At 36.5% G+C, this 13561-nt stretch overlaps 2 protein-coding genes across 3 annotated transcripts in view; both read right to left on the reverse strand.

Moving 5' to 3' along the window:
* Positions 1-6999, reverse strand: part of LOC148822996 (regulating synaptic membrane exocytosis protein 2-like) — a 64063-nt gene extending 57064 nt beyond the window's left edge. The window contains exon 1 of one of the 2 annotated variants that reach the window (XM_088928612.1): positions 6833-6999. In XM_088928612.1, the coding sequence (XP_088784738.1) occupies positions 6833-6876 (44 nt within the window). In that variant the 5' untranslated portion in view covers positions 6877-6999. Of the gene's footprint in view, positions 1-5969; positions 6088-6832 lie in introns of those variants that run through there. The other variant, XM_088928614.1, reaches the window with a different exon arrangement.
* Positions 6936-13561, reverse strand: part of LOC148822997 (regulating synaptic membrane exocytosis protein 2-like) — a 43456-nt gene continuing 36830 nt past the window's right edge. Inside the window, exons 5-6 of the mRNA XM_088928598.1 lie at positions 10162-10268; positions 6936-7064 (exon numbers count right to left, since the gene is read on the reverse strand). Coding sequence (XP_088784724.1) covers positions 6936-7064; positions 10162-10268 — 236 coding nt within the window. The remainder of the gene's footprint in view (positions 7065-10161; positions 10269-13561) is intronic.

Here is a 13561-nt window from a genome sequence, read left to right on the forward strand (position 1 = left end):
TTTTGAATTGGATTTTCCATTTTAATCTTTCATTATAACCTACAAAAATAAAAAGCCCTTCACACTCCTCTGTAATTAAAATGCTAATTAAGAGCATAAGAGAAGACAGGCAATTAATTAGCAGAGTAGCTCCTTATTGTCATAGAAATAACTTCTATGAAAATATCATCTGATGCTTATTGGCTTTGCTGAGCATTTAATTTCCATGACCTTCAATTAAAAAAAAAGTCCTGAAGAATTCAAAAGTTAATTAATGATATACATTTTTTGGCTCAAATGGATTGGCACACAGATAGCGCACAGCATTACCCTAACTTATGAAAATTGCATTGTTATGCTGACAATGTGTGTCATCTAATCAACTTCTTCTTAACACGATAAAGTTCCTCACAAACCTGCAGAGAGTACATTTCTAACTATGTACTGACCTGATCTAACAGAAGCTAATAGTACCACAATTAATTTTACCATGGTAATGAACCAAAATAAAACTACAAAAATTCTATTAATTTAATCTTTATAGTTACAAGTATTTCTAATTAAATACATATCTTTGTTTTTTTAATGGTTTTAATTTAAAAAGATCTACAAAAATTCAGCCCAGAACTCATGTTGTCCATAGAACCACAATGTGAACCACACATCCAAAGCAAAAAAAAGAGAAGTAAATAGATAATAAATATGAAGTAAAAAATTAAAAGTCCTGATTGCAGAAGAATTCAAACACTTTGCTGTGGCAAATCTAAATTAATTTAGCTGTACAAAATTACCTTAACAAATCATACAATTAGTTGAACTTCAAGCAAAGTTAGCTTGATAGCTTACGAGCTATCAAAACGACTCACAGGTATCAGTGGTCAGGAAAACAGAGTGATGAAACCAATTCATAGTTAGGGATTATTAGGAGGCCATGATTGGTAAGGGCCATGGGGAAATTTGGCCAGGACACCGGGGTTAATACCAGTGTTTCTCTGGAGACTCAGGACCCCCGTTTTACATCTCATCCAAAGGACAGTGCCTTTTTTACAGTAAAGTGTCCCCATCATTCTACTAAGGCATTAGTACCCACACAGACCTTGGGGTCAGCACTCCCTATTGGTCCCACTAACAGGAGGTCTCCCATCCAGGTACTGGCCAGGCTCAAAACTGTATTGTTTCTGGGTTACCAGTTGTGAGTTGCAGGGTGATACTGCATAGCATAGATACTGCACTGTATCTCCAAACTGAGCACTTCCAAAGCCCAACAATAAAAGATGTACGTAGATACTGTAGATAATGAAAAAACTGAAAAGTCATGATTGCAGAATAATTCAAAGGCAAAGAATAAACTGGAAAGGCCCACAGTAAAATTTAAAAAGTCAGTGGTTGAGATGAGAGAAAATGTCCAAATGTTCAAAGCATGAATTGGGCTAGGAGGACATCAATTCTGAAAGTAAAACATTAATATTCTTTGAGTTTCCTACAATGCACACAGTGTACTGCAGACATCTGTCAAAATTTGTTTTATGGTCAGGCGAGACAAAATAGGAATATTTTGGTCTTAATGTAAAATGTTAGGTCTACTGTGAATAAGTGATTCACAGAGCAACACCATCCCTGCTGTCAAACCCCCCTTGTGACAGTAGCCCCACAACATAATACTGCCCCTCGTTATCTGATCCCCAGGGATTGAGAAGCTTGTAAAGATTGAAGGGAAAATGGATGGAGCAAAGTGCAGGCAAGTCTTGGAGGAAAACCTGCTTTAGTTTGCTAAAGGCCTAAAACTGGTCATAGAAATTCACCTTTCAGCAGGAGAATAACTCAAAGCACAAGGCCAGAGCTGCACTGGAGTGGCCCTGTCACTGACTTCAATCTTATTGAGAATTGTTGAAAATGTGACTTGTGAAGATTTGAAAACTGCCATCCATAAACAATCAATAAGCACCTTTTGAGAATCTGAGAAAATCAGTTTTCTGTTTCCACATTCAAGTTTAAAATAACAATTAAATGTATTATTTTACATATAATTGCACAGTATACAGTATGTACTGCATATACTGTACACTGTACATACGAAATGGGACACAATAGAAGGGGTGTGCATACTTTTGCAAAGCATATTTAATACCTGCTACTGGACATATCATGTGATGAATATTTATTATTCAGAATACACTGAAAATGTTAAAACAAAATGAAAACATTCTCTTCCAAGTCAGGAATGTGACATCTAATTGTCATAGAAAGCCACGAGAATAAACCATTCAACCTGTCCTGTTGTCAAGTCTGAGGGCTGACATGCAGTCCAGTTAGTTACAGTTAGCGCCTGAACTAGTTTCTGAAAGAAAATGTATTACCTTGAATAAAACAGAATGAAGTAAAAGTAAATGACCATAATAGCATAATCAAGAATAAGAACAACCTTAAAGGATTGGAAAAATGTGTAGAACCAAACTTTGCTGTTTGATTGTAATGATGGATTGTCCTAAAAACACATTAAACTTTACTTATTCTTATTTCTCATTCTTATTGTTAATATGAAACAAACACAATCACACGGCTGCCTAATCATGTATTTGTCCTAGAAAATGCACAAACCAACTTACTGAAGATCTGCAACTTAATTACATGCAATCTGATTGGGCCTGCTATGTAAGGGGTTGAGGCAGCATTTTCCACACATTTTAAATGAATAGTTCATTTCACATTAAATACTGTAGATCAGTGCTTCATGTTAATAACTAGTTGATAATGCAACCGATAATATATAGAAAAAAAATGTAGGATCACAGGAAACATAATAAGAAGAACATAAGGATCAAAGAGAACTGTTGATGACATACTGTACAGTAAGCTACTTCTTTTATCTTATTCTTCCTTCAGGGCTTGTGTTTCATGATCATATCACATACACTGTAAGCCTATCAGATTCTTGTTCAATGCTCCTCTTAAACAGTACTGTTGTACAGTACACTACTGTGCTTTAAGAGAACAAAATAAAGTATTCGATAAAAAAGTAAACTAGAAAAGTAGATGTAGATAGTAGATGATGTAAAAGTAATGACTTTTTTTTCTTGTTAGGAAAGTTTCTGGCAAAACAAGAGCAGTATGAAGACAATATTTCTACAACAAATTTCAAAAGCTCACTTTTGCAAAGAAATATATATTTTAGGTAAGCAGAATTATTAGATGATTCAATATGGTGTTATTGATAGTTCTCAAAGTCAATAAAACCAAATGAATGGGTCACTTATAAAAAATACAAACTGGGGAAATGTAAACAGTTCAATAAGAAACTCATTTGGAGGAAGAGTGCAGTGTTTTGACCTCTTCTTCTGTCCATTTTATATTGATCTTTGATAAGTGTAGTGCTGCTGCTTTAGAAAGAAGGAATCGCATGCTTAATAAAGTTACAGTGATAAATACAATCAGTTATGGAAGAGGCTAAAGAGGAGAGAGAGGGCACAGATTAAGCAGGCAAGAACACAGCCACAAATACTAAAACAGTGGTGCAAGATGCCTTTGCAAGGTATATCAGACTTCCCTCACTGCTGTTTAGGTACTGTTTGTGTACAGTATATCCTCATTGTCCGTTAGCATTCTATTCATATAATTCAATTCCTAATACAAAAGTACTACTTGAAATAAAGGAATCTGAGTGTAGTCAATGATTTACTGAACTGCAGTTCAGATGAAAAACATATATACTGGCAGCTAAAATGATGAGGACACCTGGACATCATACTGAAATGCAATTAATTATGGACAAATAAGTGCAAACCAATGCAAACTGATTTCATTCTTAAAGGAAAATGCAGTAGAATGTTTTTGATGTCATTTTCCTGTAAAAGCACTCAGTTTATAGAACAATTACTCTTAATATTACAGCTACAGATTCTTTGCATTCTGTCAAATCAGTTAGGTAAAACATATTGTTTATGATGTTAATTTGAATCCTAATTATGACCAGATCATGCTTATACTGCCTACAGACATACCATCCTGTCAAAAGGACCATACAGTGTATAACTGCAAAGGCTATATTTGTATTCTTATTTTATTACTTAGTTATTTATTCTTAAGTCATCATGAGTTAGTTTGACTGTGAAAATTCTCAAACTAAAATACTCTTCCCAAGGTTGCCTTCTTGAGAGCACTACATGGAGTGGAAAACCCCAATGATATACCATTTCTCTACAAGGAGTGTAACTGTAGTTTTTATTTTTCAGTATTATAAATCTAGCTTCTCCACTGGCAAAACACCTCAAACGTCCAAGTTACCTCTCCCATATCTAGCAGTAAACGCTATACAAGACACTCCTTACTTTACAAGAATGTCCTTGCTTTGCTCTTCTTATTATGCTTTTATAATATAGAGCAGCACTCCTAACCACACTACTCCAACTTATGGAGACCTCTGTCCACCATTTTTTTTCACATCTTTGACACTTAAAAACATAAGAACAGTTACAAACGAGAGGGAGCCATTCGACCCTCATAGCTCCTTTTTGTGATTGGTAGCTAATCCATCCAAGGAACTGATCCACCTTGGATCCAGCTGTTTGTTGAAGGTAGTCTTCATAAACCGGTGAAGCTTGTTCCGTAATCCCACAACTCCTTGGGGAAAGAGGTACTCAAGAAGTCCATAGGATTGACTTTGTAACTGTCTTTGAGGAATATGAATACTTGCATTAGGTGCTCTTATAATCTTCTGTGGTAAAGTCTAAAATGGGTCAGTTTATGTAGTATTCAGCCTTTCAGTGTAGGACGTTTGCTGTAGCCCCAGAATGCATCCTTCACTTTGGTCTGCATTTGCCTCTACGTTCGGATGTCTGTTTACATATACAGTACACGTTTCTGCAAAACAGTCTTTTTATAATTGAGAACATGAGAACTTGTTCTGTCTTAAATTTCTTAATTTTCTATATGGGCCTTCTGGACCTTGCTTCATTGTTGATCCTGAAGAAGTGGATTAAATTCATGAATACCGTTCAGAATTTTGTATATTTGAACCAATTCTTGTAGTCTTCTCCATTCAATACAATTTTATTAAAATGTCAGGGCACTTCATTCCATTAAGTCCTCATAGCTGGTTGCTCTTTTTCATAGTAATTCATAAATTAAAGAATAAATTGATTTTACAAGTTGCTTGTGAAAACCTAAATTCTCTTGATTTTAAATCCTGCATTTCTAACAACATATCCTAAAATGTTGTTCTCCTTTTGATGTATAATGAAGATGAACAATCAATTGCATTTTATTGTCTTTCTGGGAACATTATGAGTACTTGCCAAGTACTGTATTCATCCTTCACTCCTTTCCAGGCTTCCAACCTAAACATTTATGCATAGTTTAGTTCTTCAGTAAGATTTCAAGTTGCCCAGATACATTTTCATTGCCAGTACCTTTAAATCTTGAGTAATCTCTGCATTTCTTTATGCAACCTATGTGTTAAAATTAAACTCAGGTTAAAACCACCTTCCTTAAAATACAATATGCATGACTGTGCCCAATTTACTTTCTGTGGTTAGTGTGGGAAGTCTGATGAGATAATGATATCACACCTTGGTTTTGCATCTTCCTCCACCACTGCTTCAGCCCTTAGGAAAACAAACTTCATCCCAGTTTTCTAAAGATTGTCTAAATTGTTTGAGTCACACAATATCTGCAGTAGCTTTATTATTATTTAAATATTTCTATTTCATGCCATCCTGATGTTTTCAGGGCACACCCAAAATAACTGACACTATGGCAAATTCATTTTAATTAACGGCCATTTGGATAAACGGCATCTGATCTTTATTTACCTGGTCAATAGGTTTTGGACAATTCCATCATTTTCACTCTTATTTAATGGAAGAAGGCTGGCTAAATGCAATCTGATGTAAACTGGAATAAAAATTGGGACAAAACTTTGTTTTGAAAGGGTAACTACAACACCCTAAAATCTACCACTACCAAAAAAGCAAGGGGCACTGGCTAGATTTTACCTGACATCGTTCTCCGAGAACCTCCTCTGCAAATCCTCTTTCTTTCTTTGTCTTTTCTCTTTTTCTTCCTCTTGTGGTTCCTCCTCCACCAAATCTTTGCCTTCCTCTTCCTGCTCCCCTTCCTCTTTATCCTCTACTTTCTCACAGCTCTCGGTTTCCTGCCCCTCCCTCTTCTCCTCTGACCCCGCCTCCTCCTCCTCCTCTTCCTCAGGCAAAACCTCTTCCAAAAGCTCCTCCCCCTCCCTCCCACCCTCCTTTTTATCATGCATTGTTCTGGAGCGCCTGGCGGCGCACAGAATAGAAAGGAAGGCATGCAAAAGAAGAAAGGAAAACATGTGAACAGAAATAAGAACAACCACCAGACTGAAACATTCAGACATTAAATTCAGACATTAAAATGGAAAGAAATAAAAAATGATAGCATTCCAAGTTGACGAAAAACATAAAGCAAGGGTGCAGCACATACACTAGAAATAAAGAGCTCTAGCTGTTTGTATGTCATAAATATCACTTATTTACCCTTTACAATATCAATCACAACAAGTTCACTTTCACAGCGCACTGCCAAGCGTGGGCAAACCTCAACAAACAAAAGTAAAGTTCAGACGTTTGGTTCAATTCTCACATAAGTAGAGCCAAACCTGAACTCACTGAATTGCTGGAAATGAGTCTGTCTGAAACAGACATTTCCTTCATGGATAGGGGCCCAGTCCAAATATTTTTGACAGTATAAATATCTGAACGTGGCAGCTTTAGTCTGAACCCGAGAACATCAAGGGGGTTCAGTATCCAGTTGTACGTTTGCTCACTCCTGGCTGCTGCACTTTGTTCTATTGGTCGTGTCTGCATGTCAGGTGCCCCACCTGATCTTCCTGTTACCCCGCGGTCTTTCGGACTGGACAGACATGTAGCTCGTGCTGCTGAACCGAGAGGCGCTACTGGTCCTCGACACAGCGGACACGTCGCTCACATCACTGTCCGAAGACTTGGTTGAGATGTTATCTGAGCCCCTCTGTGGGTCTCTCCCTGACCGGTGCTGCAAGAGGGACACAGGCATTCTTGGTTAACTTCTTTACCAGAAAAGAAAACATGGGGCTATTGAGAAAATAACAGAAAACATATTTTTTAACATATGCATAGAGTTATATGGATATGCATCAGCTAGAGTCACTATACAGGAAAAACAATATACAAGAACATTTAGATATACATACATATATTGCATCAGATTCATATATTCAAATCCAAACTAATTCTAATGACTGATTTAAAGAATTAAATGCTTGTAAATTAAGTTATTTATTATAAAAAGATGTAATTGTGAATTAATCTATGTTTCTGAAGATAATAAAGTTAATTATAAGTAATAAAACTATTAAAACAAATGTGTTCCAGACATGCAAATGTGCATAAATCATAACACCAACTGTGACACACCCTGGAGAAGGATATTGTAAACAGTCAAGTAAATAGGTGTGTCCAGGTAAAACAGACACACAAAGCAGCTGTAATGTAAAGAGGAAAGTTACAGTTCAGGCAAAAATCAAAAACCACACCAAAAGCCTGGATTCCTCTCGGAGCTTCTCGATAGATTTCTTTAGTTCCCTGTCTAAGAGTAGCCAGACAGCAGAACTGCTTAACTTCAACACAACAATCGTTTTATTTGAAACTTTAAGATGTACCAGATTCAACCTACTGCTCAGTCAGCCGGGTTCTCCTTCTCCCTCTCCCTCAGGTTTCATGTGCATTAACGGACAATCTGCTCGCTTTCCACAGACAGAGGATAAAGAGCAACCCAGAAAGCCTAAGCTTGCTCCCTTTTATCTCTCCTGACCACTCATCTCAGAACTGATCGAGTCACTGAGGAGACCAGCTCATTCGTCACACCATTCTGTATTTATAATGTGATTCAGATAAAGATTTTAATCTTTTCTTAACCTGGTGCCTTCTTATAGCCAACAGTTTAAGTAATGTCTTTAATATGTCTTTAATTTTGTTTGATTAAATCCTTATAGTCATACAGCCTTCATTTTTGGACAACGCAAGCCAGGCCACAGGTGATACTCATGAGTTATCTTTGCATCCACCAGTAGATGCAACTTTAATAGCAGTGCTGATACGAACTGATATGTGGAGTTCAGGTAACATTTTTTAGCTGGACACAAAATCTTTAGGCAAGAAAGCAGCCAAAAACGGTTATTGTTTTGCTTGACATCAGTAATGAGCAGCGTTGCAGGGCTAGCAGTAAAGATGCATCTTTCTAAAGAAGTGACCCAGATGCACCTGTATTGTCTAATGCCATTATTCTTGTAGAGCCATCCTAAATTCCCGGAAGTTCTAGAGATGGAGTTTACATTCTCGAAGATGTGTGCTTCAAGTTACATTCTCTAGGTAAAATGTCCAGAAAAGGGGACAAAAATAGATATTGGTGGTGGTCTGGAAATCTCTATCATGGAAGTGGCCTTTGGTCACTGGTCTTCGGTCACATATGCATGCTGGTGTCAAGCATAATTGTGCTGAAAAATGAACCTGCCACAAAGCTAAAAAGTGAGAGAACTGCAGCTGTTGTTGCAGTTGGGTTGCATTTTGCCATCCGTGACTCTGTGGGTCACTCTCAATGGTGGTTTACTGCTTCTCACATGTCCACTCAATGACAAATATGATATTTGTATTTCACTGGATTGAGGACTGTAAGCTGCTTTAAGAAATTAATATATCCTATTTCTGATACACCTTTGTGTCAATCTGTAGAAATAATTCCAATGGATCTTCGCCTTTATCCTTGACGTAGTCAATGAATGGCTACCCTGTACTTTCTGCATGTGATGCATTCAATGTTGCATTGGAAACTGCTATAGTATGTGTAAAAATTCATGTGCTTCCCTTCCTATGCTTTTAAAGTTAAATATTTAGTCATTAGCACTTATGGTTACACAAGCCTCAGTGTACAATTACATAATTACATCCTAATTCTAAACTGATTTTAATTAAAAAAACGGATTAAATTTCTACACTCACTACCATTAGTAATACAAAATGTACAATATTCTATATACTGCAAGTCAAAACAAAATGAATGCTTTTAAAAGAAAGTGATCTTTTAAGAATATTCTACAAAATGTATAAGGTTCTAAGGTAAACACAAGATTAAATGGTTAAAAATATGTACAGTATATGAACCTGCTTGAGATCACCACTTTATAACTATATACTGTCATAGGTATAAGTATTTCTAGTTGATAGTTGCAGAATTTCAACAAACCAAGATGGAGATGAAACTGCAGCATATCAACACAAAATTAATTAAACCCATTTGCACATAAAGCAGATTAAGTGCTTAACTTGAATTAAACAATTAATTTATTTTATATAGTCCTTTTTATCCCAAAGCATCACACTCCACAGCAGATCAAGTGAAAATTTGTTTTACCATTTGAATTAAGGGAGAACTTCCAGGAGTCAAGATTGTGCATGTTTAGAGCAGAAATTAGTCAGGACGATGGTGTTACCATCTCTACTCTTACAAACTGTATTGCAAAATTAAAAGGATACAGGAATGTAGTTAAAGGTGATACATTCCTTGGAAAACCCTAGCAAACTGAATTAAATGTGTTTTGTAGTCAGCAGAACCACAAAAAAACTGCTCCCACACCTTCAAAATTTACAGCAACATCTTACATAAGAGTATCATCAAAATCTGACACAAAAACAGCATCACACGTAAAGCCATGAGTACATAAAATTGAGATCAGGTGCTAAAATAATATGAAGATAGCTGCCACTACTCTATTGCTAGGGCTCTTGCTTAAATAATTACACATATTGTTCAGATGTGAGCAATCTAAATTAGAAGCAGGATGCTAATGTTTTATTCCTTTGAAAAGGTTCTAAGCAAGGACCTAAAAACCAAAGAACTGTAGTCTCCTGAAATTAGAAAACAACAGAACATTCCGTTCGTAATATTAAAAACTTATAAAAGAAGGCTGCAAAGGAACAGGTAATAGGTTTATTACATGCTGAGAAGAGAAGAAAGAAAACACAACATTTCGGCCGTGGAGCCTTCTCCTGAAGGAGCCTTCATTTTCTCCTGACACACCTGAAGAAGGCTCCGCAGACTAAATGTTGTGTTTTCTTTTAAGCGTGGAATAAACCTATTACTTGTTCCTTATAAAAGAAGGGTTTGTTGACTTGCCTTGGAATGGTAGTCCTGCTCCAGCCTGGAGTCTGAGCCAGCTCCTTGTTTGTATTTGTTCATTTTCAGCTTCATCTGCCTTGTCCTCTCTTCTACATCCATAGCACCTGAAAGGGGAGAGGTACCAGAACTCAGCAGAGTCCTGTGTACTTAGATCTGACACATTCATGTGTGATGGAAGCCTTGTGAGATGTGGAATGAGCTACAGTATGGTGTTAGCGGGAGAAAATATGTGAAGCATGAAATAAAAAAAGAAAAGGCCTCTATAATTTTTATAACCCTAGCTTTTCCTAACATAAACTCTTCCAGCTAAACAACTACTACTTTTAAGCCATGACTTTAATAAATAATCAAATTTAAAACTCCTCTACATCACGTTTTTTTCCTAGCAAAGCATTCCTCTTGACTGAACAAACACGATACTTTTTTTCCATAAAATAACAAATAATGAATACAAGATCAATACAAAAAAATCTGAGTTGATAAAAAGCTTGTTCTGAAAAAAGAAAGTGAATAGACACAGAACTAGGACCATCAGATCTTGAGGTGGACATGTCAGATTAGTCAGATTAGTTTTAAGCTCATTTTACGTTTGGAAGATAAAACCATACTGTATACTTCATTCGGAACATGTGCATTGTAGATCACAGCAATCCTGCTTTGTGTGAAAATGCCAAATCCAATGGCCCTCATTGCCTAATTGCCTAAAAAGCTGATGGATCAGGTGTGCATTCCTGTAACTAGGCACTGAAATAATGAATTACTACAATGATGCATTAGCAAAGTAAAGCTGGAACTAAAGATAGTGAGAGGGAATTGTACAGAGATTGTCCATTTCCATAGATTGTTCATTTGGCTAAATGAACTAAAATGACAGGCATTTCGATATGTTACTCTCTATAAGTTGAATGACAATATGCATATACAGTACAATATACATATCACTTAGACATGATGCACTACCCTCAGTTACATAAAAGTGTCCACAAGTGCTTGACTTCTAAAAAATCCAAAAATACCAAAGCAAACAGATCCAAATGTAGGCAGGAACAGAGGTGAAAAGAGAGAATTCTGTGGAAGCACCAATTACTTTAGGAATAGGAATAAGAACTGACCCCTACAGTGCAATGGCCTTCTCTCTGTATGTTAGAAGTTACTTTAATAGCAACTGAACTCTTCCGGAAATTAACATTTGAAAAAGAAACCTTTATAACTTAAAATATTTTACAAGGGAAGAAAACCAATTAAAAGCAAAGTTTTGAATAGTGGCAATAACATTACACTGGATTACATACTATACAAGAGTTAGATGAGGACAGCTGAAAGTAGGCATTACATTTTACACGACTTGGCTGGTCCTCTCTGTTGTCCATGTTTTGTCCACATCTTATTCACACTGATTTGACATTTGAAGTTCATCTCTAGTGCGTTTGCTACTTTACTTGTACTGTTAAAATGTCTGTATATAATCTGGTTATGTTTTATGTTTTCAGTTTCAAATTTAATTTTATCACACAGACAGATGCCATATTTCACTATAAATAAATCCTTTATAGATCTGGTACTCTTGGGCACAAGATCATTATATCAGAAACAAAGATCATTCATTCATTTTGTTTTGTGGCGCCATTTGTCTTCATGTGAAGTGGAATGTTTTCCTGCACAGTGTGAGTAACATTCATTCATGGGCAGCAATATTGTCTGAAAATAAATGTAGTGCATGCCCAAAGCTCCTGCTTGTTTTGAAAGAACATCATACACATTTAACGGAAACAACAGACACTAATTATAGTAATTTACCCTACATGTTTGAAATTCATGAAAAGATGGCAAAAACTTGAAATAGTTGCAAATCAATGAGTACAGCAGATGGTAATGGGCATCTACATCAGACTGTAATTCAAGGCAGTTTTCTCTAAATATAGCATTATACAGATTCAATACTGCATCGTAATTGTTGCAATCCTGCACAAAATGCATTGATATTCTAAGGAAATACAGTATCTATTGATTTCCATGATAGTGCATCTGCCACCACAAGGGGTTGGACCATGGTGACCTAGAATAAAATCCCACAGATGTTCATGCACGAGTGACTGAATCAGTGCTTCCTATCAGTGACCTACGCACCACTCCGCTACACTCCCACATCCTAACATGCACTCCCAGCTATGTGCAAAACATAACAGTAGCCCGACGGATAACTCTATTGAGTGTAAAACCAACCAAGTTATTGGCAAGATAATAAAAGACTCAGTATACTTGCAAACAAATGCCCTTTGCAAAGAGAATCTGCTGCCAAATTATTCTGGGGAAAGAAAAATGATCTATCCATTTTCATGTCGAGAGTTATGGCAACCCATAGCCTGTCCCAGAGACTTAGCACATGATTGCTCTTAACCCTGGACAGGACACCACTCCATCAGAGGGCCACAGAAAAAGAGTCCATTTAGAATAGTCAATCAAGCAAAGTCATAGCCTAATCCAGAAGCACAGGTTATATACTGTGGGCCTATACCCTGGATGAGACACCTGTCTATCACAGGACACATTACAAGCATATGTATTTCGGAAATAGGAGAAATCTGAGCTCTGCACACAAAAAAAGCATCCTAGTCAGGAATCCACCCAAAGACCCGGAGAATGAACCACCATGCTATTATGCTACACACAGGGAAAGCTACATTTTGCATATAGTGTTTCAAACATGTGCTGTGGTCTTAAATTGTGTGGTACTTGCGGTGTGGATTGGTTTACTGTAAACTCATTTGCCTGTTTTGGCATGTTACGTAAGATGGACATCGAGCAGTGAAGGGATTCAGAATTGAGCAAATTAACCCAAATCTTGACCTAATCCTCTTTTATGCAAGATATACCATAAATACAAAACTAACTTTTCTAATTCAAATTAGACAAGACGATCAAGGGTATTCTCTCATTAATACAGTACCTCAATGGATGGTTTCACAGACCAAGGCATAATAACATTGGTCCAAGATTAGTGCATATCAGGGTCTGTGAAACCACCGAAACAGTATTGAATAAAATATACAGTATATATAGTAATTTACAACCCCCTCAAGTGTGTGAGATCCCTAAGTTGTTTAACATCTGTTTTTTGAAAACAGCTCCTGTGCTCCTCTTGTTTTAAGAAAAGTACAAGAACAATGAGGCACTATGAACATTAGAAAAGACTTTGCAACTGTCCTACCTGTATCTCCATTCTCTGGCTCTGCTTCATTCCTCTCTACTTTTTATTTTAAGATGGCAATGAAAAGGAAACACAAAAATGAGAAAAAAACACAACAATAAAACAGTGACGTTAAAAAAACAAATGAACAATAAACAAGGCGTTAACAAAAAGAGAAAAAGAAATGACATGAGCATTTATGTAAGTAAC

Source organism: Atractosteus spatula, chromosome 12 (assembly GCF_055471065.1).
Source record: "Atractosteus spatula isolate fAtrSpa1 chromosome 12, fAtrSpa1.hap1, whole genome shotgun sequence".
Taxonomy (NCBI): Eukaryota; Metazoa; Chordata; class Actinopteri; order Semionotiformes; family Lepisosteidae; genus Atractosteus; species Atractosteus spatula.